Below are 25,555 nucleotides of genomic sequence, written 5' to 3' on the forward strand. Positions count from 1 at the left end.
GTATCCCATGATGCACTCCGCCGTCTCATGAGTTGTGGCGCGAAAATATCGCAACACGGATGGACGTAAAACGCTTAGATTGTATTATTTGTGTTCTTTTCAATTACAAAACAATATAAAATTACTATCATTTATTTATTTAAAAAACGGAGCTGGTACGTTATAACGATGCGACAATCATGCCGTCATAAAGGCGCACCCGAGTAGTGTTCAAAAACCATAGACTCGACAGACCCTTTTATACTGTGTGCCTACGGTAACGCTAAGCTAGAAGGGTAAAAGTTTAAGTGCATTCTATGTGTGTGAACGGCAAGAAAGCCTGAAGACCAAGGATGCCGGTACATTGTGCTTCATACGGTTACACACAACGCTGTACAATCACAACAAGGGAACTGGAAATAACCTTTCACAGGTAAAAATATTTTGGGGTCTTTCTTTCAAATTTTCTGAATTGATAGCACACGCTTTTACAATGACGAAAATGTAAACCTCATCAAATATGGTGGAGAAATAAGTTGTTTGTTTATGCATTGCCTTTGATCGAAGTAGTGCCCCTGCAGACATGGCCGCTACATTGGCATGCTCGTGAACCTAGTTGTACAGGATCAGAATTATTATTTGCCAAGTATGTCAACAAAAACCACACGCACACACACACGAGGAATTTGTCTCCGGTAGTTGGAGCTGCTCTAGTACGACAACAGAAATCCACTGTGGCAAAATATAATTTTAAGACAAAAACACACTACAGAGAGTCATTGAACAATGAAATGTTACCAGTCCTCAAGGAATTTACGCACTTTAAAGTGACTAGTAGTGCGATAATCTGGAGCAGTGACAATAGTGCAAATCGTGCAGAATCCTCAATAAATTTAAGCAGTTTAAAGTAACTAGTAGTGCGATAATCTGGAACAGTGATAGTTGTGCAAATGGTGCAGTTAGTTCTCAAGCACATGAGTGGCCAGTATTGGTCTATAACATATGCAAATACTGCAGAGTGACAAGACTACTACAGTGAGTGCACAAATAATGTAGTAGTGTCTCAAAAGAGGTGTGCAAAATTGGCAGCTTGTTACAATGGAACTTTAATTCATAAAATAGAAATTAGTATGGTGGACATGTGCTACAACGGGAGTTTGCAACTCATGGCTCCAGGGCCGCATGGCTCTTTCATCCTTCTGCTGTGTCTTTTTCTGACTGTGGAAGTTAAATAATGAGTATTCAAATTTAAATTAGTTATTTTATTTTTAGGTGGCACGGTGGACATCTGGTTAGAGTGTCTGCCTCACAGTTCTGAGGACCGGGATTCAAGCCTCGGCCCCGCCTGTGTGGAGTTTGCATGTTCTCCCCATGCATGCGTGGGTGGTAAGTTAATTGACAACTCTAAATTGCCTGTAGGTGTGAATGTGAGTGCAAATGTTTGTTTGTATGTGCCCTGCGATGATAGCTGGGATAGGCTCCAGCACGCCCGTGACCCTAGTGAGGAGAAGCGGCTCAGAAAATGGATGGATGGATTTCGTTTTTTAAATGTAATTCTAAATTTGAAGACTATGGTGCTCTTGTAATATTAGAATGAAAGATTTTGTACTTATTGATTTCTTTTTCATCACAAGCACTGATGTACACCTGGCTATCCCACCCCTGGGAGGAAAACCAAAGATAAATCCAAGAAAAGAACAAATTCTGAAGAAAACACATTTAATGCTACATGAACTACAGTATATTAAAAAACAAACATCACTTACGCTTCACAGATGACAGTTTACAATTGTTATTGAAATAAAGGTGATGTCTACAGCCCTGTATGGTGATGCTGTACGGTTAGGTTCAAGAGTAAAAACCACATTGACCAGGTAAAATAAAAATTTTAATTGGATATTATTTTGTAAATATATACAGGTATTTGACATTGTTTAGTGAAATTGAATACAACTATCACTGAACACAGAAACAATGATTTTTTTTGGTTTGCTGCAGGTGGATAATTTAAGTTTGGCTTTAATTTAATGAATATGAGGAGGACTCAAATAGACATTCACTATTTTATTTGAAAGTAAGCTTCAACTAAGCCTTTTTTCAGAGTTCAGAATGTTTTTATTACATGCAGAGATACAATGTTGCATTATCTGCAGCAGTTTATTGATTTAATAAATGCAACACACTATAGTTTTTTACACATACAGGGAAAAAAATATATATGCAGCATTATCCTCACTTCAGAAGTCAAAAGGGTTTTGTGGCTGCCGGTGTTTTTTTTTTTCTTCCGGGAGACGGTCAAAATGGCTTTCAGTATTTAAGATTGCCCACCGCTTTGCTAGAATGATAACTCAGTGCTACATGTGACTGTAAATAACATCTAGGGCGTGAGTTTTATACCCATACCACCCAAGTGTTTTTGTTGGAAAGTCAGACTCATGATTCTCTACATGTAGTAAAAGTACCACTAGTGCAAGGCTGTCAAACTAATTTTTTTTTTGCAGGCCATACCGTAGTTATGGTATCCCTTAGAGGGCCATTATGACTGTGAAAACCGTATAAATGTTAGAATACATTATACAACTTAAGATTTATGGATACCTAGTTATGAAATATGACGTCAAAACTGTTGTTAAATGTATTTTTTAAAATGGTTTGGTAACAAAAAATGCTTGCAAGCTCTCAAGTTTTAAAAAATTAAGTCAATTTGCAACTTTGGCACAAATTTTAGCAAGAAACATGAAATAGTTTTCGCAGTCCACATAGAATGATGTGGTGGGCCGCATCTGGCCCCTGGCCCTCGAGTTTGACACTTCTTCACTAGTGGTGTGCGGGCTCTGTCTTGTGGTACGCAAAAGAATCACTGAATTAAATACAGTTTAAAATTTACAAAGGAATACAATCAAACATATTAGAATGATACTTTTAGCTATGCAACATCTTAATTAAACTTGTATTTAATCCAGTGCAGTACATTTTGTTTTTTTCTTTTTGTGTACAGTACATTTTTTTCAGTACAGTTTGTTTTTTTCCCCATGCACTGCTATTGACGGCTATAGAAGTCAAATATCCATTTTAAGTCGAGGGCTTGCAGTAAATGTGCTTTTTAGGCGTAAAACCAATATTATTATTATTATTATTTTTTTTTTTAAACTGTTATGTTGGCTATTATGGTGGTAGTTACAAAGCTAAATATGTTTTGAGATGGTACTTTGTGAAATGTGATTAGCATTGATGAGAGTATAGTTGATGACCAGAAGATGGCGGTAGAGAGCTGCCCCATCGAAGCCGTGGTCTCGCCGGTTGGCTTCAGGAGGCGGTGCGCTCCTGTTTATTGTTCCCGAAGAAAGCTAGCAAAAGCTTCGCACGCGTTTTGCATTTGTCCTAATGGCTTCTGCCACGCAAAGCCAGCGTCCCACCTGAGAGAGGCAAAGCTATATACAGCAGGAAACTGTAACGACCGACGGATATACCGACAAACCCGACGGACTACTCGGGAAAGAGGAGCGTGGTGAGGAAATAATTCTATCCGGATTATGCGTACACTCTTCGTGCTGCACGCGTTCAGACTATTTTGTGGTTCAACGAATGAGCAACTGTTGTGTGATTTTTGGATGTTTTCGATGAGTCAGCAATTTGGAGTCGAATTTCGCTTAGATCGCATCAAGTCTGTGTGGTCATCATTATCTTGGGAAGGACGAGGACCAGACCTGCAGATCTTATTTTGCTCTATTGTACAGTAGTACTGTTCAATGTGACTAGTTCCAGTGACTTTGTCTTGACTTTGTCTTAAAATACACTGATTTAGTTTCAATTGTTGATGATCAATTGGTCGAAGCCATCCAAAGAGGTTTGTCATTGTCAAAACGTCAGCATCAATATTGACTAACCCGCAGCAATCTTTAGCCTACTGGCATCTTTACTGGGGCCTAAAGGATTACTCTGCTAACCTACATCTTGGCTTTCACTCTGCCAACAACAAGCATTATGTGTCCCTGTTCAGGGTACAGCATCAGGGCTGTCTAAACTTTCTTCCGAGTGCCCCGTATGGAAAAATGGAAGAATGCAAGGGCCGCTTTATTCCACAAAGCAATTATATGTCGTTTTTAAATATCCATTCATCTACTTGCTCGTACCAATCGCTGAAAACTATCACAGCTGAGCTAAAGTAAAAGACAAAATAAAGACGGACTGCCTTTCAAATTTGGACATTGGAGGTTTCCACCTGATGCTCGCAATATCTATAAAAGCTCAAAATAAAATGTACAGTGGTGCCTTGAGATATGAGTGACCCAACTTACAAGTTTTACAAAATACGAGCCATTATTGTGCATTTGTTTTTTAATTAAAACATTTTGTTTTGGTTTTTTAAAGGAAGGAGTGGAGCCTATCCCAGCTATCATTGGGCAGGAGGCGGGGTACACCCTGAACTGGTTGCCAGCCAATCGCAGGGCACATACGAACAAACAACCATTCGCACTCACATTCACACCTACGGGCAATTTAGAGTCTCCAATTCATGCATGTTTTTGGGATGTGGGAGGAAACCGGAGTGCCCGGAGAAAACCCACGCAGGCATAGGGAGAACATGCAAACTCCACACAGGCGGGGCCAGGGATTGAACCGCGGTCCTCAAAACTGTGAGGCTGACGCTCTAACCAGTCGTCCACCGTGCTGCAATATAATAATATAATAACAATACAATGTATACATAAAAGAACACAGTAAACATATATATATATATATATAACTATAGATAAAAGAAGAACAAAGTGAAGAATAGTAAAGATGTTTTTAATTTAGTTAGTTGTTAATTTTACTGTCAAACTAAACATACAACAAAGAGAATAAGCCGTATTTTTAATACAACCACATAACTGCCTTGGGGAAAATCTGCATAGTTTGTTGCTAACAATGCAAAACGCTATAAATGGTTAATGTATAGCGTTGTGGTGTTATATCCCTTGAAGGAACAGCTATTTGAACACAAACTGTGGCGAAATACATGTAGACAGACAATATTAACCATCCTCACTATCCTCTGCTAAAAACAACTAATATTGCAGCTTAGCGTTTTGTCTCCTTGTGTACAGTACCTATGTCTGTGTTATACTGCCCCTTGGTGGCCAAGGTAGACACACCAGAAGGAGCCTCACAATTATAATGAATAATCATGATGCACAAACTGTTTAATTCTTTAGATCCATCCATCCATTTTCTGAGCCGCTTCTCCTCACTTGGGTCGCGGGCATGCTGGAGCCTATCCCAGCTATCATCGTGCAGGAGGCGGGGTACACCCTGAACTGGTTGCCAGCCAATTGCAGGGCACATACAAACAAACAACCATCCGCACTCACATTCACACCTACGGGCAATTTAGAGTCTTCAATTAACCTACCATGCATGTTTTTGGGATCTGGGAGGAAACCGGAGTGCCCAGAGAAAATCCACGCAGGCACGGGGAGAACATACAAACTCCACACATGCGGGGCCGGGGATTGAAACCCGGTCCTCAGAACTGTGAGGCAGACGCTCTAACCAGTTGCCCACCGTCCCGCCTGGTCACAGAATTAACTAAGCTAAATGTGACTTTATTATTAATAGTAGTAGTAGTAGTAGTTGTCATGGGCCTCGCAAGCAACCCCACTTTTTCGACACCCACACCTTTCCGACACACCACTCCAGCAGCTCAAAAAAATGGACCACAGAGCTGCTTTGGACACCCCTGCTGGACAGACTTGTTTATATTATACAATTTATACAAAAACGTTTGGTCCCTTTTTGGGCAGCAAATCCACAAGGTTACATGACTAATAACCAACTCTTTCCTTTCCAGTGTACTGATCTCACGAAGGGCCCATGTAGTTGTTTGTTGTTTTGTTGTCCTCCTCCTCCTCCATGGTGAGGTCAGAGGGCGCATAACCTCTGATCTCACACCTCTTACCCTCAGTGGGCTTTTGATTTTTTCAGTCAAAATCCTCATTTCGGGCAGCTAAATGACCTTGACGAGTGCATAACTGCAAGTGGAAGCACGCGGTGTTCTATTCTTTATCTCACCGTTCACGTTAAGAGTTGTTACACGGTCCTGGATGTTGTACGTCTTTGTAGGTGTGTCATTTGTGTTTATTAACGGCCTCTTTCAACTTACGTGATGAAGAGCGTGTGTTGTTTTGATTGCCAATACATTCAGTGCAAGTACCAGCACTTTATCTTGTCAAATGCAACTTTCCCCTCCATGTTATGTATTTGTGGCTCCCAAGTAGACCCCCCCACAGTTGCATGCCAACCCCAGCATTTGGCTTTGACTCCCACAAACCCCTGGGAAATGTTCTCCTCAACACCAGCTCAAAGGCTGTGTGAGTGTCCCTCCTAGTGAAAGCGTCGCTGTTAGAAGCTCCCACAGTGGCTTCCTTTGTGCCCATGTCACTAGTTTGCTCAGTATTCCCCTCTCGCCTCTTACCGCCTTCCCCGTTTCCGCTCTTCACCCAACCCGCTGATCCAAGAAATGGGTCAAAGTAACAACGAGCGTGTGTCATCCTCAATATTGGTGAAGTTTTTTCATCATTGCCATCATAAAGGAGGTCCTGACTGAGACTGGAGCTGACTTTGTTTATCCTTGTGGTTTCACATGCAGCTTGCAGAACTCGATGCTTGGTGTTGTAGATGTGCTGTTTGACTTGTTGATGTTTGCCAGAGTAATTTGTCACCTGGTCAAGTGGGGCTATAAAGCGCCTGCGATTTGACGTTTCTTGTCCTTTGAATGATCACAGAAGAAGAAACGAGGACCAACACCTCTGCTTATGTTTTTCAAGTGTCTTTAAAAAGTAGATTACTCCTGATTTTATTTTTTTACTGCTGAGGTCATGCGCTTTTTAATCTAAATTATTAAAGAATCAAATCAAGAGGGAGAGGGCCTCAAGATATAATAAGTACCCCTCTGTTAATGGGGGGGGGGGGAATCCTCACTAAAATATCTTGAAACTGACGAGACTGGAATTTGATGAAATGCTTCTGGGATAGTGTTCTTTTTATGATTGTGGGTTTGTAATTTTTTAAAAAAGGGTATCAACAATTTTGGCTTTGCCGTGTGTACAAAGACTAGAGCAGTGTACCTACTGCGAAAGAAAGAGCACACTAACAAATGTCCTGGGACTGCATTGCAAAATCTGGCACAGGGTGTCTTGATTCTGTGTTGGGTGCAAAGGAATCTCAAGATTATCAAGGCAATCTGGTGTGAAATCTACTGGCCAAGGTCAGAAAACTTAAATCGCAGTTGTGGGTCATGTCTCTTCCACAGGATAAAGACACAAACACACAGCTAATAAAAAAAATAAAATAAATCAGACTAATCTGAAGAGTCCTGATATAATATTGGACATCTGTGAAGAAGCTGAAACATTTATTCTGGAGAAGGCCCTTTGTTCATGAATAGTGGGCAAAAATACCTGTTGAGACATGGCTAAAAGTCTCAAAAATTTTCATTATTTTTTTAAGCTAATTTTGTTGGACCACAAAAAGAAAACAATGCCTCATTTTCATTGCTTATGTTTTCAGTAATTTTGTATTCATTTCATTATTTCTCAGTGTCTTTATGTCCCAAAAGTGTTCTCTGTCAATTGACTGTCTGTTGTCGTACTAGAGCGGCTCCAACTACCGGAGACAAATTCCTTGTGTTTTTTCGACATACTTGGCAAATAAAGATGATTCTGATTATTACTTTAATCAGTTTTATGTTATTATAGTCATCATGGGTTTTTCTTTCATTACCCGAGGGGTACCAACAATTTTGTCAGTGTGTGTGAGACTTCAAAATCAGACCAGTACCTTAAATTCAATTTCCACTGTTTGCTGTCTTCACAACACAGACCTCCCATGTCAGGCATAAGCAAAGGGACATCCCCGAAAGTACCAACCATAAATATTTACAAGGGTCTGTTCATTCAGCTGCATGGGAACGGCTACATGTGTGTAACGTAAATACCGAAAGGCTTGCCTCTCATGACCTTTTAATCAGCATGATATATAAATGTACGCGCTTCCTATACCAATAAACATATTGATTTGTCAGGGCAGTATATTCAAGTGGGGTGGTTTTCTCCCGGTCTGCAGGCACGTCACCAAATGGAACCTTGGAGGAAGAAGAGAGAAAAGGAAGCTCTCTTCATTTTTTCCTTATTAAATTAGAGGCTAAAAACATGTATGTGTGTGTCTTGTCGGGATTTTCTTCTAAAACATTCCTCAGACGTGATGTCACAGACCGTCTGAGAGGATATTTATTGTCTCAGGCAGAGTTTTATCAAGTGTGGGATAGAGGTGGGGGCTGCTGAGGGTTAGTGTGCTGCTGTATGTCTGTTGGGGGTTGTCTTTGTGTATTCTCAGACCGTGTCTCATCTGCCCTATTTGTGAAGCTTTGACACAAGTTTGGACTGGTTGGTTTGTAGGAAAACGCCATAAATCCCCCCTGCGTGTGTCTCACCACTGTTTCATGCACATGCCTTTGGCCCAACTAATAAACAAAAAAATTACAAGTGAAAATGGTTTTATATTTCCCTCATCAGCAAGTAACAAGATTTTCAGGACAAATTTACTTTCCTTCTTCTAAGAGTTTTCTACATTGCAACCATAGTGTGCAGGATAACTATTAGGGGTCTTTTATTATACATTTCATTCCAACTTACAGCAGCTTTCATGCTGCTTATTGTAAAATGCATGTTTTTACACACCCGCAAAAGGCAATAATAAAGTGCAATTTAGAGTGAGGGCCCATCTAAAATCTTGGGTGTCTGCGGAAATGCCTGAGTGGAATGTGCCTGCTTTTTTAAAGAGCAGAATATAAAAATACCCGAATGGCTGACTGAAGAGGTCGCAGCCGGTTTAATTTGGAAAAACAGACACAATCTGCCAGCCATTTGGAGAAGAATCACAGCCCTTCTTTTGTTTCTCCAGCAGACGGGAACAGATCGAGAGCAGCAGCCACGATCCTCGCCATGGTCGAACCAGCTGACAGACCATCCACGGCCGGCCAGAGGCTCGGCGCTCCCGACAGCTTCGGGGTGTCCACCCTGGAGCCTGGCCTGCATCTGCCTGCACAGGCACCAGGAAGAAAAGTTTCTATCAGGGTGCAGATGTTGGATGACACACAGGAAGTCTTCCAGATATCAGTGAGTAAAGTGTGTGGGATATTGTGGGTTAGTTTAATCCTTCTTTAATAATTTGTGTGTGCAGACTTTACTTCTTTCTGCTTAACCCTGTTTGATATGTCCTGTTGCTAGTTACTTAGTTAGTTATGTCTTTTGGGTGGAGCAGTTTCTGCTTCTTCTCCTTTTTTGTGTCTTCTTTCTGGCAGTGTCTTTGACAAGCATGAGAATGGAATTTTGAGCCATGTCTCATACTCTTTCCTGGTTATGCTACATAAAAGTCTTTTTATGTTTACAGTAAGTTTATTTGTCAGGAACCATGTAAACAAAAAACCTCAAAAAGTACAGATGCCTATATATATGCCTATATATATGACTATTATACCTATCATTGGTGCCTTGCGATATGAGTGACCCGACTTGCGTGTTTTTCAAGATACAGGTCATCGTTTGGATGATTTATTTATTTATGTTTTGCTTTGACTTTTGAGAAAATATTTTAGATACAAGTGCTGTATGGTAGTGGGGAACTCTACTCAACTCACTTCACAAGCAGTTTGGCACATAGTTAACAAGTCTTGTAAAAAGAGGCTTCAGCCGTTTAATGCCACTGCCAGTTGAAATTTACGCTCAAGCTAAACTTAAAACAGAATTAAATTTATACAACCAGCTTTGGCAACCAGCTTTCGCTTAGGACAGTCTGCTTATCTTAATGCCAACAAACAACACAAAACACCATAGACGGGCTAATAACATCAATGTCACATTATAACTATTTAAGCAACGGATATTTAAAAACAAATGGTGGAGCAACACATGTAGTTTGCATTGATCGGTAGTGCCTACTTGAGGGAAGGAGCTGGAAGAGCTGGTGACCGGGATGTGGAGGGTCCGAGAGGATTTTGCACGCTCCTGTCTTAGTTCTGGCAGCGTGCAAGTCCTCAAGGGTGGGTAGGGGCATACCGACAATCCTTTCAGCAGTTTTGATTGTCCATTGCAGTCAGAGTTTGTCCTTTTTTGTAGCAGCACCAAACCAGACTGTGATGGAAGAACACAGGACTGATTCGATGACCGCTGTGTAGAACTGCCTCAACAGCTCATGTGGCAGGCCGTGCTTTCTCAGAAGCCGCAGGAAGTACATCCTCTGCTGGACCTTTTTGAGGACGGAGTTGATGTTGGTCACCCATTTCCTGTAATTCCCAGGAAATATATAAAATATATAAATATATAAAAATATCCCCACATAAATTGCTTTACTTAGACCTATAACTAACAAAGTGAAAGTCACATACAGGTAGTATTTTATACGTAAATATACCTACATGAATTATATTTCTATTTATACTGTAATACTACTGTATTGAAAAAAATCTAGTAAAAAGAAGTCAATGTTGACAGCCTTGGTTTGTTAAGATTAGTGTATCTGATGTAATGTTGTTTGGTTTGGTGAAAAGGCTCCTCAGAGAGGCTGCCAGGAGATGTAATAATGGCATTCACTTAGAGATGCAGCCTGACATTTATTTATATTAAGGAAATTCAGCCACTTAATTGTGTCATTCAAATATAGAAGTATAGTCATGAATTGGAGGAAGGAAGAATACGAGTTACTGTCTGCCGAGTAGCGCTTGGTCATATTTGTGGCAAAAAGTGTAGGAGAAAAAGCATCTCAATGACAGGATGCAAATGAAACACTTTCACTCCTTATCACTGATTCTGTGAAAACAAGGACAGCATTGTCTCACCTAATCATGTCCCTTGCCATGTTTGTGCAGTTGTCCCACCTAACGTGTGAATCCAAAGATAAGCAGCTCACACTGACGATGTTGGTATTGGTTTGAACAATTTTTGTGTTTTTCTTTCAGCGCAGTCCAGGTTTTTGGTTTATCTAAAATATATTTCTGTTTCTAATCAAATCAGCCAGGAATGTCTGCTCAGCCACACTCTCATGAGGGAACGTGGTATTCATTTTAAACGGCAGATAACTTGAAATCCTATTTTGCTGTTTTGCAATGACAGGACATTCCAGATAAATACTAATATTGAACGTGTATTCCCATTTGCTAATTTGCACTCACGAACAACCCTGCAGACATCTGCACCATCTTCATATACCCTGGGGAGCTTTGTCAAGCGCCCCCACCCCTCAGCCTCACAGAGTCCAATTGGATCAGTTGGCGCATGTGTAGTAAAAATGCTCTGATATAGCCACTACTCCTAATTGCTGATAGTATCCTTTCCCAACCACAGGTGTTTAACCAGTCAATAATTTCATCTCATCCGGCATCTTTACTTGACCTTAATCCGCAAAAGACTGTCCAATACATCCTCATCATGACGGATTTCTTTGGTGGACACCAGCGGCTTTAAAGATCAAGACGGTTGTGCGTGTTCAGGCGCAACAAGATTACTGTGTGGGGTTTTTGTTGCATGATTGGATTGTGGCTTTATGATCTGTGATTGGGAGAGACAGTGAGATCAAACCATGATAGGCTACAGGCTACAGGGGAGAGATTTAAGGGAGAGAAGTGATCAGCGAGGTCACGTCTTCAACTCACTCAAGACTGAAGATATAAGAGTCCCCAGCTACTGTACATCATTCACACACCCTCTTCAAAGTATTGGAAAAAGGGGGCCAGTCCTTGTATTTTTGCTGTAGACTGAAAACATTTGGGTTAGATATCAAGATTAATTACAGTGGTGCCTTGAGATAATAGTGACTTCTTTTTTTTTTTTTTTTTTTTCCTCTTTAGTTTTTCAAGATACGGTGCTTTATGGTGGCAGTAAACTCAATTCAACTCAGAATCATCTTTATTTGCCAAGTATGTCCAAAAAACACACAAGGAATGTGTTTCCGGTAGTTGGAGCAGCTCTAGTACGACAATAGACAGTCAATTGACAGAGAACACTTTTGAGACATAAAGACATTGGGAAAAACAGTCACTGAGCAATAAATGGTTGCTAGTTATCTGGTAATACCTGTACAAATTATTTTTAATGTTTTTTTGACAATTGTGCAAAAAGATGGAAGTCCTCTAGCAATTACAGCAGTTCGAATGACTAATCTCGCAATAGTCCGATGCAATGACCATTGTGCAAAGGCCGCCGAGACTTCAAGGAGTGTATGCATTTTGTACACTCCTGTCTTAGTTCTGGCAGCGTGCAAGTCTTCAAGGGTGGGTAGAGGGGTACCGACAATCCTTTCAGCAGTTTTGATTGTCCGTTGCAGTCAGAGTTTGTCCTTTTTTGTAGCAGCACCAAACCAGACTGTGATGGAAGAACACAGGACTGATTCGATGACCGCTGTGTAGAACTGCCTCAGCAGCTCCCGTGGCAGGCCGTGCTTCCTCAGAAGCCACAGGAAGTACATCCTCTGCTGGGCCTTTTTGAGGACGGAGTTGATGTTGATCGCCCACTTCAGGTCCTGAGAGACTGTAATTCCCAGGAACTTGAAGGTCTCGACAGTTGACACAAGGCAGCTGGACAGCGTGAGAGGCAGCTGTGGCGAAGGATGCCTCCTGAAGTCCACGATCATCTCTACAGTCTTGAGCGTGTTCAGCTCCAGGTTGTGTCGGCCGCACCACAGCTCCAGCCGCTCCACTTCCTGTCGATATGCACACTCGTCACCGTCCTTGATGAGGCCGATGACAGTGGTGTCATCTGTAAACTTCAGGAGTTTGACAGCCGGGTGCGTTGAGGTGCAGTCGTTCGTGTAGAGAGAGAAGAGCAGCGGAGAGAGGACACAACCTTGGGGTGCCCCAGTGCTGATGCTGCGTGTGGATGAGGTGCTCTCTCCCAGCCTCACCTGCTGTGTCCTGCCCGTCAGGAACCTGTAAATCCATTGGCAGATGGCAGGCGAGACGCTGAGCTGGAGAAGCTTGGAGGAAAGGAGTTCAGGGATGATGCTGTTGAACGCTGAGCTGAAGTCCACGAACAGGATCCTCGCGTAGGTCCCTGCACTGTCGAGGTTTTCTAGGATGAGTGCAGTCCCATGTTGACTGCATCATCCGCAGACCTGTTCGCTCGGTAGGCAAACTGCAGGGGGTCCAGCAGGGGACCTGTGACGCTCTTGAGGTGGTCCAGCACGAGACGTACAAAGGACTTCATGACCACAGATGTCAAGGCGACAGGCCTGCAGTCATTTAAACCCGAGATTGTAGGTTTCTTTGGGACTGGAATGATGGTGGAGCATTTGAAACAGGATGGTACTTCGCACAGTCTAATTTCACAATAGCAGCAGTTTGGCAAATAGTGAACATTTCATCATAAAAGAGGTTTCAAGCTGTTTATTGCCACTCCTAGTTGATGTTTGCGGTCAAACTGACCCTAAAACAAAGAGAATTACATCTTGTGTGTTTAAAACAACCAAAGTCCATTGTCATATGAATGCCCCTGTTAGCTTAATTCTAACAAATGGAAAATGCTATTAGGCGGCACGGTGGCCGACTGGTTAGAGCGTCAGCCTCACAGTTCTGAGGTGCGGGGTTCAATCCCCGTCCCCGCCTGTGTGGAGTTTGCATGTTCTCCCCGTGCCTGCGTGGGTTTTCTCCGGGCACTCCGGTTTCCTCCCATATCCCAAAAACATGCATTAATTGGAGACTCTAAATTGCCCGTAGGCATGACTGTGAGTGCGAATGGTTGTTTGTTTCTATGTGCCCTGCGATTGGCTGGCAACCAGTTCAGGGTGTACCCCGCCTCCTGCCCGATGACAGCTGGGATTGGCCCCAGCACGCCCGCGACCCTAGTGAGGAGAAGCGGCTCAGAAAATGGATGGATGGATGGAAAATGCTATTAGCATCTGTAGCTGTGATTTTATAACCCTATTAGCAATGGACATTTGCATGCATGTGGTGGAACAATACATGTAGACAGATAGTATAACAATACTCACAGGCATATATTCTTCATCTTCTAGAAAAAATTACAAATGTTACATCAATTTACTGAGTAGAACTAAAGTAGAAGAAGAAGTATATTCTTATTTGTTTTTCTGCATTGCTGTATTATACAGTACTGCCTCCCTGTGGCCAAGGTGGGTACACCAGAAGGCACGCCACACTGAATTGGATGCGGCATTAGATCATAATGCACAAACTGTTTATTGATTCACATTAGGGCTGCAAATGACATTTAAATTTTTTGTAACCCTGTGATATAGTTTGCAATGTGAAGAAATACAGGATAGGATACTGGTGACGTGAAAACCAGCATACTTTTTTCTTTTTCCCTCTTTTTTTTAACCACTTATAAAGCTTCAGTGCCGCCACGGTGGTCGACTGGTTAGCACATCTGCTTCACAGTTCTGGGGACCGGGGTTCAAATCCCGGCCCTGCCTGTGTGGAGTTTGCATGTTCTCCGCGTGCCTGGGTGGGTTTTCTCCGGGCACTCTGGTTTCCTCCCACATCCCAAAAACATGCATGGTAGGTTGATAGAAGTCTTTTAATTGCCCGTAGGTGTGAATGTGAGTGCGAATGGTTGTTTGTTTCTATGTGCCCTGCAATTGGCTGGCGACCGGTTCAGGGTGTACCCCGCCTCCCGCGCGAATATAGCTGGGAAAGGCTCCAGCAGCCCGCGACCCTAGTGAGGATAAGCGGTAAAGAAAATGGTTGGATGGATAAAGCTTCAGTAGAAAATAATCTGTGCTCAACAGAGCACAAAAGTATACTGAGTTATTTGTATGAAGTCTACCTCTATTTAAATGCACTGCAGTATTGAGCAGGTAAGTGTCCAGCCCAACATGAAGTTCCATCCATCCATCCATTTTTTACCGCTTATCCGAGGTCGGGTCGCGGGGGCAGTAGCTTTACCAGGGACACCCAGACGTCCCTCTCCCCAGCCACTTCATCCAGCTCTTCCGGGGGGATCCCGAGGCGTTCCCAGGCCAGCCGAAGGATGTAGTCTCTCCAGTGTGTCCTGGGTCGTCCCCGGGGTCTCCTCCCGGTGGGACGTGCCACCAGGGAGGCGTCCGGGAGGCATCCGAATCAGATGCCCCAGCCACCTCATCTGGCTCCTCTCGAGAGGACTGGTTCCAGAGCCCAAGCTGTGCGTGGAGGAGAGTCCGACTATATCTAGTCGGAACTTCTCGACCTCACACACCCGCTCGGGCTCCTTCCCTGCCAGAGAGGTGACATTCCACGTCCCTAGAGCCAGCTTCTGTAGCCGGGGATTGGATCGGCATGGTCCCCGCCTTCGGCCACCTCCCAGCTCGCACTGCACCCGACCCCTATGGCACCTCCGACAGGTGGTGAGCCCATGGGAAGCCAACATGAAGTTAAAATCATTTAGTTTCTTTCCCAGTTATACTGTAGTAGGTACAGTCATTTGAACATTCCTAACACTATTCATTTGTTTTTAATCAATATATAATTTTACACATAATTTTTCACATATGCAATATTAGAATAAAGTTGTAATTAAAACAAAGTTGTAATCTTTACATGAACAAAGAATATTTTGTCAGGATTAAAACAATCTTATCGTCGCATGTTTCCAAGATTAGGTTGTAATGTTATGATAATAAAAGTTTAACAAGGGAAGAAAGTCACATTTTAACAATGTTTTTTTATTTCAAAACTACAACATTATTCTGGTAATATTAAACCACAAAAACATGGCACAATTGTCAAAGAAGTGGCTTGCTGCAAAGAGAGGAAATGGGCGGAAATAAACACCAAGATGACGCCTACCAGTGTGGTCGCCTCGGTAACGCGCTCTCTAGTATTGTTTTTGTGTTTTTTGTTCGTCTTTGGCAACATTACACGACTCACTCACACAAGGGGAGACTTGCTAACCATCAAGGAGGCTACTCCGGACTTTCTTTCACCAACTTTCGCAAATCCGCTCAGTTTTTTCCCCGAGTTACTTACCGGGGCAGCGTCCCCGGTTTTCGGCTCATGGAGGCGGAAACGGCGCCACAGAGGGATTCAGGTGAAACTCTGCAAGAGAGGACACAGATTGGCGTTCCCGTCGAACCACCTCATGAATGTACGCTCCCTACCCAACAAAATGGACGAGCTTCATCTTCTGTTAAAGACCAGTAAAGACTTCGGACGTTCCGCCGCCATTGTGCTTTACAGAGACCTGGCTTTGCAACACTGTACCCGATGGCGCCGTCATGCTTCCCGGCTTCCATATTCATCGAGCAGACCGCGACATGGAATCATCAGGGAAAACAAAGGGCGGCGGGATATGCTTCTATATCAACGAAAAATGGTGTACGGACGTCACGGAGCTCAGCACACACTGCAGCCCGCATTTGGAGTCGCTGTTTTTGAACTGTAAGCCATTCTACTCGCCGCGTGAGTTCGCATCATTCAACCTGGCTGGCGTCTTACATTCCGCCTCAAGCTAACACGAACGCCGCACTGCTAACGCTCGCCGAACAAGTCAACGAAATTGGAAAAAAAACACCCGGACTCACCCCTCATTATTCTCAGGGACTTTAACAAAGCTAAATTCAACCACGAACTCCCTAAATACAAGCAGCACATCAACTGTCCTACCAGGGAAAATAACATTTTAGACCACTGCTACACTACGCTAAAAAACGCATACCGTTCTATACCTCGTGCAGCCCTGGGCTCGTCTGATCACTGCTTAATTCACTTAATATCGATGTACAGGCAAGAACTTAAATGCCCGAAGCCTACAGTGAAAACAGTGAAAAAGTGGACCAATGAAGCAAAGATGGAACTTCAAAGCTGCTTAGACTGCACAGACTGGAGTGCCTTTGAAAATTCAGCTGGCAGCCTGGATGAATATACGGACACTATTACATCCTATATCAGTTTCTGTGAAGATGTGTGTGTACCAACAAAATCATTTCGCACATTCAACAACAACAAGCCGTGGTTCACTGCTAAATTTAAGCAGCTTCGCCAAGCTCAGGAGGACGCATATCAGAGCGGGGACAGGGCCCTGTATAATCGAGCTAGAAACCAGCTGACTAAAGAAATTAACATTGCAAAGAGGAACTATGCAGCAAAGTTTGAAAAACAGTTTAGCGCTAACGACTCTAAATCAGTCTAACATGCATTCCAATCGCTGACTAATTACAAGCGACGATCCCCCCCCAAGCTGAGAACAATAGCACACTTTCACACCCCACACCCACCCGGCCGCACCCCCGACCACAATCACACCTCTGACTTATGCGTTAACCATCCATGAACAGGATGTGAGACGCATCTTCAAACAACAAAAGATTAACAAAGCGTCAGTCCCAGACCATGTGTCCCCATCCTGCCTCAAAGTCTGCGTGGACCAGCTCGCTCCAGTCTTCACACAGATCTTCAATAGATCTCTGGAACTCTGTGAAGTACCATTCTGTTTCAAACGCACCACCATCATTCCAGTCCCCAAGAAACCTGAAATCTCGGCTCTAAATGACTACAGGCCTGTCGCCTTGACATCTGTGGTCATGAAGTCCTTTGAACGTCTCGTGCTGGACCACATCAAGAGTGTCACAGGTCCCCTGCTGGACCCCCTACAGTTTGCATACCAAGCGAACAGGTCTGCGGATGATGCAGTCAACATGGGATTGCACTTCATCCTAAAACACCTCGACAGTGCAGGGACCTACACGAGGATCCTGTTCGTGGACTCCAGCTCAGCGTTCAACAGCATCATCCCTGAACTCCTTTCCTCCAAGCTTCTCCAGCTCAGCGTCTCGCCTACCATCTGCCAATGGATTTACAAGTTCCTGACGGGCAGGACACAGCAGGTCAGGCTGTGGGGGAGGCCACCTCATCCACACGCAGCATCAGCACTGGGGCGCCCCAAGGTTGTGTCCTCTCTCCGCTACTCTTCTCTCTCTACACGAACGACTGCACCTCAGCGCACCCGACTGTCAAACTCCTGAAGTTTGCAGATGACACCACTGTCATCGGCCTCATCAAGGACGGTGACGAGTCTGCATATCGACAGGAAGCGGAGCGGCTGGAGCTGTGGTGCGGCCAACACAACCTGGAGCTGAACACGCTCAAGACTGTAGAGATGATCGTGGACTTCAGGAGGCATCCTTCGCCACAGCTGCCCCTCACGTTGTCCAGCTGCCTTGTGTCAACCGTCGAGACCTTCAAGTTCCTGGGAATTACAGTCTCTCAGGACCTGAAGTGGGCGACCAACATCAACTCCGTCCTCAAAAAGTCTCTAAGTGCTAGTGGACTCTGCATCTTTTTGCACAATTGTTTTTTGTCAATGTCTTTGTCTCCAAAGTGTTCTGTAAATTGACTGTCTGTTGTACTAGAGCGGCTCCAACTACCGGAGACAAATTCCTTGTGTGTTTTGGACATACTTGGCAAATAAAGATGATTCTGATTCTGAAAAATGCCCAGCAGAGGATGTACTTCCTGCGGCTTCTGAGAAAGCACGGCCTGCCACCGGAGCTGCTGAGGGAGTTCTACACAGCGGTCATCGAATCAGTCCTGTGTTCTTCCATCACAGTCTGGTTTGGTGCTGCTACAAAAAAGGACATACTCCGACTGCAACGGAGAATCAAAACTGCTGAAAGGATTGTCGGTACCCCCCTACCCACCATTGAGGACTTGCACGCTGCCAGAACTAAGACAAGAGCGTGCAGGACCCTCCGCATCCCGGTCACCAGCTCTTCCATCTCCTCAATGAAAACTAGAACTAGCAGACATTCCAACAGCTTCTTCCCTCTTGCGATCAACTTCTTAAACACCTAACCTACAATTCCATTACAACATGCTGGCAATTTTTTGACTTGAGTTCGTTGTCACATTTCTGTGGGGCCAATTATACATTACTCGTGCACTCACTGTAGTTGTCTCGCCGCCACGCTGCACTATGTGCATATACTGGACACTGATGCCAGAGTAGCATCTGCTCCATTTGCACACTGATTGAGGAGTATCTGCAACATTTGCACAACCAACATTGTCCCAGATTATCGCACTACTCGTCACCTTAAACCGCATACACTCCTTGAAGTCTCGGCGCCCTTTGCACAATGGTCATTGCACCGGACTATTGCAATATTAGTCATTCGAACTGATCTAAGTGCGAGAGGATCTTTTTGCACAATTGTCAAAAAAATATATAATAATACTGTACCGGCATTACCAGATAACTAGCAACCCTTTACTGCTCAGTGACTGTTTTTTGTTTTTTTTTTGTCAATGTCTTTAGGTCTCAAAAGTGTTCTCTGTCAATTGACTGTCTGTTGTCGTACTAGAGCGGCTCCAACTACCGGAGACAAATTCCTTGTGTGTTTTTTGGACATACTTGGCAAATAAAGATTCTGATTCTGATTGTGGATTTTGTAGCAAGTACACCGTATAGGACTACCAATGAGAGCCTTCAGTTGCTATTTCCCATACCAACTGATCACATGGAAGGAGCATGCCAACATCCCACACACAAATCTCTTCTGTGTTACGCAATAGTCGGCATTGCCTGCCTCATTCCTGTGGTTAGAGACTTCCTTTAAAACAGACCAAGGAATAGCAATCCTGCCTGTGACAGCTTCCATTTATCCTGTGCATTTTGCATTTAGTGCCATGTGGAAGTACTGGCACTTGCTGGGTTTTAAAACAGGGCCACAGAATGAGCTGGCCCTTCATAAAGCATGGCTACGGCAAGTGCAATCAGGGAGCAAGAGATGGCTTCTGTGTGAAAAGGAGCAGGATGGGGCCCAACAGAGGGACCTTAGTGCTTTTCCACTCACTATCATGGAGAAATAAAGCAATTCCACTCTAAGAGCAAGGGCATTCACACACACATCCGTCCCCCATGGAGGTGTTTCCACATGTGCCCATCACACACTGTCCAAGTCTGCATGGCTGCAGATGGGGGGGCTTGTTGTTTTTGTGAATGCAGTCATTGATAACCCGCGTGAGGAGGCACTTGAGGCCACATTTGATTTTTGAAACTCCCAGATGGGCTAGCTCATTTGTAGACGTAAAAAAAATATATATGTAAAATAATTTATATTGATAATAAAACAATTATTGCTCACTTTGAAATTGTATTATGTATACTTAATTGAATTACATTATTGAATTCTGTAATAACATTAAAAAAACTACTACTATTATAATATTTTATGCAAAATAGTTGATTTTAATAACTTATTCATGCTAAGGTTTACATTTTATTCTATGTAATTATTTTCTTTATAACTAAGTAGCATGACAAAGTGTGTTGACTTGATACTTATGTAGCCAGACTGGAGTTGAGTAAAGGTAAATCTTATTCCCATTTGTGTGAATGGTGAAGGGATTCACACATATGTTATTCCTATTCTTTATTATTATTATTCCGCCGTGTTTCTCGCCGTGTATCTACTTCCTCATTTTTCAACAACTCACTGTAGTTGTCTCTCCACGCTGCACTATTTGCATATCTGTTGTTGACCAATACTGGCCACTCATGCCAGAGTAGCATCTGCTCCATTTGCACACTGATTGAGGAGTATCTGCAACATTTGCACAATCAACATTGTCCCAGATTATCGTACTACTCGTGACTTTAAACCGCATACACTCCTTGAAGTCTCAGCGCCCTTTGCACAATCGTCATTGCACCGGACTATTGCAATATTAGTCATTCGAACTGATCTAAGTGCGAGAGGATCTTTTTGCACAATTGTCAAAAAAAAAAATAATAATAATAATGTACCAGCATTACCAGATAACTAGCAACCCTTTACTGCTCAGTGACTGTTTTTTTTTCTCAATGTCTTTATGTCTCAAAAGTGTTCTCTGTCAATTGACTTGTCTGTTGTCGTACGAGAGCGGCTCCAACTACCGGAGACAAATTCCTTGTGTGTTTTTTGGACATACTTGGCAAATAAAGATGATTGTGATTCATCCGATTCACACCGTTTCAACTTCTACGTGTTCAGCTCATTAAAAAACCAACATGTGAACAACTCCCATTCCCCAAATTTCACAAAATTTCGAAATAGAAACCCGAAATTCAAAATTTCTACAAATTTAGCTATAATTTCGTTTCAACTTCTACGTGTTCAGCACCCATTCACGAAATGCAACAAAATTTCAAAATCAAAGCCCGAAATTCTTGATTGTTACAAATGTTGCTAGTTTCCTACATTTTTCAACCAATTTGCACTGTTTCAACTTCTACGTGTTCAACTCATTCAAACCAAACTGTGAACAACTCCCATTTCCCAAATTTCAGAAAATTTCAAAATAAAAGCCCGAAATTTAACATTTTTACCCACCAAAACTTTCACTTTTTCAACCAAACATTTCTTCCTATTTGACCCAAAATTCCCATATTATGACACATTCTGCATTATTCCCTGTTTGAAACCATTCTAATTTTCACTATTCAACTCATTCCACTTCATTCAATATCATTCATCATTATTCAACATCATTCTAAATCATTCAATAAGAATCAATAAAATTCCACATGATTTCAATCAACATTTCAGCATTCACACGCACGTCTAGTTTCCATTATTTTCCCCTCTGGACTGGCCAAGTAACAGTCATGTTTAAAATCAAAGTAAAAAGTAAGCTCTCTTGTGCCATATACTTGACAAGGAGCTTCAGTGAAAAGCTTCCCTTCTGAATTCACAGCAGGGGACCAAAGGAAGAGTAGCGTTTGAAATGTTTTGCTTTTTTTTTCATCCTCAGAGGGTTCTTATAATCAGTTTCACCCATCTGGTTTCCATCTGTACTAGTCCCTGCGAGTTTTACAGATCACGGGGTGGTGCATGCTTCCAAATCTCCTTTCACTGTATTTTGAAAGGCACAATACTAAAAGGCAAGCAAAGATGAAAGCTGCTGGAACATTTCATGATATATTCAAAACCTTCCCTTTTCATGTTTGTGATTGTCGCAGTGGACCAAATCCAGGCTAGCATCCATATTTAATGAAAACAAAAGGTATGAGCACAGATGGTGAGAATATTTTACTTGGCTGCAAGCTGAAAAGTGACATGAAATACTGGAGGGAAAAAACAGAATGATTCCTGGTTGGAAATATATTTATAAAGAGTTTCTCAAAACATAGGTCAGGTGTGTGCTGAGGCGCTTTTGGAAAGTTGAATGCTTCGAATCTCAAGTGTTAAGTTTTATACCAGCATTTCTAAAGGTAAAGCAGGGATGGGTCCCAGGTAGAGCTACGATTATCTTACCATTTATCCCATCGACTAATCAAATAATCAGATAAAAAAAATTAACACTATTAAATACATAATATGCATGTGAGGTGCATTTATTATTGTTGTCATCTTGGGGTCGCCATCCTCATGTTCCACACTATAAAAGCTGTGACTTTGAGTCTTTGTGGCTTTAAAAGGTGGGACTTGGCCTGGTGAGTGACGTGGGAGTCAGTGAATGAAAGTGTGGAGTTAGCTGTTGTGAACTCAGGTTAACGGTTAGCTGGAAACTGGCTAACCGTTAGACAGTCTGAGTCTTGAGTGAGTGCCTGAGCGTCAGTCGTGGCCGCATGTAGCCTAGGAATGTGCTTATGGCGTGCTTATTTTGTAACCATTTGTTCAATGAAGTGATTCAATAAAGCTGTGTCTATCGTTGGCCACTTGTGGGGGCATTACAATACGTTCTAACAATCGGTAGTAGTCTATATTAAATTAGAAATTGATACCTTGTGTTGATGATCGTAGACATGCTGTTGTGGTATATGCAGTATACACATTGCACTTTATCTTGTGAAATGGTCACACATTTTGGACCTTCTCTGTCTTTTACGCTCTCTTTCCTCCTGTCTCGCTGTCATAATTTACAAGGAGTGATGCGTCTTCATCGTAACATTAGTCCTTCGCAAATGATCACTGCGAAGCTTTCAGGCAGAGATTATTTTTTTCAAACTACAGTGATCCCTCGTTTTTCGCGGTTAATGGGGACCAAAACCCCCCGCGAAAGGTGAAAAACCGCCAAGTAGGAATTTTCGTATGTCTGTAAGTGGGTACCAGAATGTTTAAAATATGTAACCAGTATTTATACTTTACATATTTGAGACAAAGATTACAACAGTACATGTATTTACTTAAATCTTTAATTATAAAAACGTATACAGTAATTAACATGTATTATACAGTAATTAACATTCATCAACATTGCCTTCTGAGAGAGGCGAAGAGGCTTGTGTTGGTGGCGGAGGTTTGGCCTTTGTCCTGATCATATTAGTGTCCAAACTCACTGTCTTTTCCCTGCAATCAGCAATCCACAATGGCAATGCCGCTTCCATTTTCACAATTCTCTTATTATGCGGAGTTACCACACGTTTCGCTTCCTTATTGAAGGTTATTCAAGCAGTTTTGCGGATGTTTGCTTCCTCTTTCTTGATGTACCGCACTGTAGATTCATTCACGCCATAATGGCGTGCCACAGATGCATAACTTCTGCCCTCTTTGATCATATCTAAAAATTTCACTTTTTCGCTGATGGTCATAATCTTCTTCTTCCTTCTTCCGAAATGCTCCCCGGGCGCTTCAGCTGCCCCCTGCTCCAGTGTGTTCCACTAACATGTGTATGTGTTCACTGTGATGGGTTAAATGCAGAGAACAAATTTCGTGTGCATGCATGCATGTTCATGACAATAAAAGATGATTCTTCTTCTTCTTCTTTTGGGCGCCCCGGGGGAAGCTTTCGCAGGGGCATAGCGCAGGTGCCATTGTAAGGGCTTAACTAATCAAAAAAAGTTAGCGCTTAAACAAAAAAAGTTATCGCGAACACAACACTAAGATACAGTATGTGAGGCAGTCAACAGCAGGTTGATGTCGCGCCGGGAACCAATCACGCGCCTTGTATGAGTGCCCGTGGCATGTACAGTACAGTACAGGCACGTACAAAGCCTCTGAGTCAACTCATCTCTTTGTTTGGCATGCGGGGAAACCTCTCTCGCGCATCAACATGAAACAACGCGTCTTTCCGCAATATGGCTGCCGATATGGCTGTATTTTTTCATTTTTATTTTTTGATGAATTTATTTTTTTTTGGATTAATATTTTGGAAAAACCCCCGAAGCACCGAAGCCGCAAAACGTGAAGCGCGAAGTGGCGAGGGAACACTGTATTCAACAGTATTCAATGAATCGTTTCAGGCTAGAGGTGTCTCGATTAATCGACAACTACAAATTAATCGTGAATTATATTGCTCTTCGATTTATTGTTTAGAGACCTTGTTTAAATAAAAATTGTCCAACTCCTCGGCATTTCACCCTCTCAACAGTATTCCCAGGTTTCTGTAGTCTTTTATGAAAGCAGACCGCTTACAGTATATGTGTTTTAATCAAAATAACACACTTTCCCAGCCTTTTCTGCCACGCCTTAGTGCACCGCTGGAAGGATTCTTCTGGGGTCCTCCACTGCTCTGTCAACACAGCCACAAAACGCATGTAGCCAGGTTGTGTGAGTAGGTTGGGTACTCCAGCACGGCATTGAGCATTTCAGCCAGGAACTGTTGGATGCTCAGGGAGGGCATTGTGAGCAGCTGCGTTGTCATGGTGAAGCAGCCACGATTTATGCTGCGACAACTCTCACCTCTTCTTGCGCACTGAACTAAGCAAACACCGCAGGATCTCTTTGTAGACCTGCTGGTTGATTTTCTAGCCTGGAATTGTTCTGACACATTTCGCATGAAAGTGGTCAAGTTTATTATTGACAAGTTGGGGGGGGTGGTAAGTCAGGATAATTTGCTCTGTTGAAGCAATCTCAAGCTGTCAGGTCATTGTGACATAATTTATAGTACAGCTTCCTTGAATAGGGGAACAATATTACTATAATTTGTCTGCTACAAAACCCGCATGATTCACTTTATGAAAACTGCATGGAAATGGCAAGCCCCATCTATAAACAGCCACTGTTTACTGGCGACTTCTAGTGATGTAAAATGAGCTTTTGAGTTCTCTTTCCACTTTGCTTCTAATTGTACAATAGGACAAATGAGGAAAAAAATTAAAGTTTCAAAGAGATGGATTGTTTTATTCGAGTATGGAGGAGATTTTGAATGCTAAACCTGGATATTTGAGTCCCAGACGTTGATGATGTTTTCCAGGCATGCCGCCAGATTCCAACTTGAACTGCTGGTGGACAGTTCACTGTTGAGTCCCGGCCCAGTTCTCCAGCTCTCTAATTATTCTAAATGTGACGAGCCGTGGTGGTATGTGTCCCGATTCTGAACAGACAGCTTGTATGAAACCTCACCCCCTGCCTTGACCGCAGCTTGGCAGGTTCAGAGTCGGAATGGCGGAGATCCTACTTCCACTGGTTAATCGTTTGTTAATCCTGGTTAATCCTCAATACAACACAAGTGTGCAATTGCGGTTAAAATATTAATATATAAAAAAAAAAAAAGAGTGGTCTTGTGTATTGGAGAGAGACTGCGAAGAGGGAGTGTGAGAGTCTGGCTAAGAATGATAAATCATTAGCCCATCACACCAACTTTACAGCTAACTGGTGCATCAGGACCATAATGCTATACTGTATA

The 25,555-nt window shown here is 42.7% G+C and overlaps 1 protein-coding gene across 9 annotated transcripts in view; it reads left to right on the top strand.

Annotated features, from left to right (window-relative positions):
• The first annotated feature begins 79 nt into the window (after positions 1–79).
• Positions 80–25,555, top strand: part of LOC133472700 (FERM, ARHGEF and pleckstrin domain-containing protein 1-like) — a 61,917-nt gene continuing 36,441 nt past the window's right edge. For 3 of the 9 annotated variants that reach the window (XM_061763966.1, XM_061764217.1, XM_061764294.1), the window contains exons 1-2: positions 3,274–3,487; positions 8,923–9,137. In XM_061763966.1, coding sequence (XP_061619950.1) covers positions 8,964–9,137 — 174 coding nt within the window. In that variant the 5' untranslated portion in view covers positions 3,274–3,487; positions 8,923–8,963. Of the gene's footprint in view, positions 413–1,251; positions 1,366–3,273; positions 3,488–8,922; positions 9,138–25,555 lie in introns of those variants that run through there. The other 6 variants (XM_061764134.1, XM_061764055.1, XM_061764374.1 and 3 more) reach the window with 6 other exon arrangements.

This window comes from Phyllopteryx taeniolatus, chromosome 1 (genome assembly GCF_024500385.1).
Source record: "Phyllopteryx taeniolatus isolate TA_2022b chromosome 1, UOR_Ptae_1.2, whole genome shotgun sequence".
In the NCBI taxonomy this organism is placed as follows: domain Eukaryota; kingdom Metazoa; phylum Chordata; class Actinopteri; order Syngnathiformes; family Syngnathidae; genus Phyllopteryx; species Phyllopteryx taeniolatus.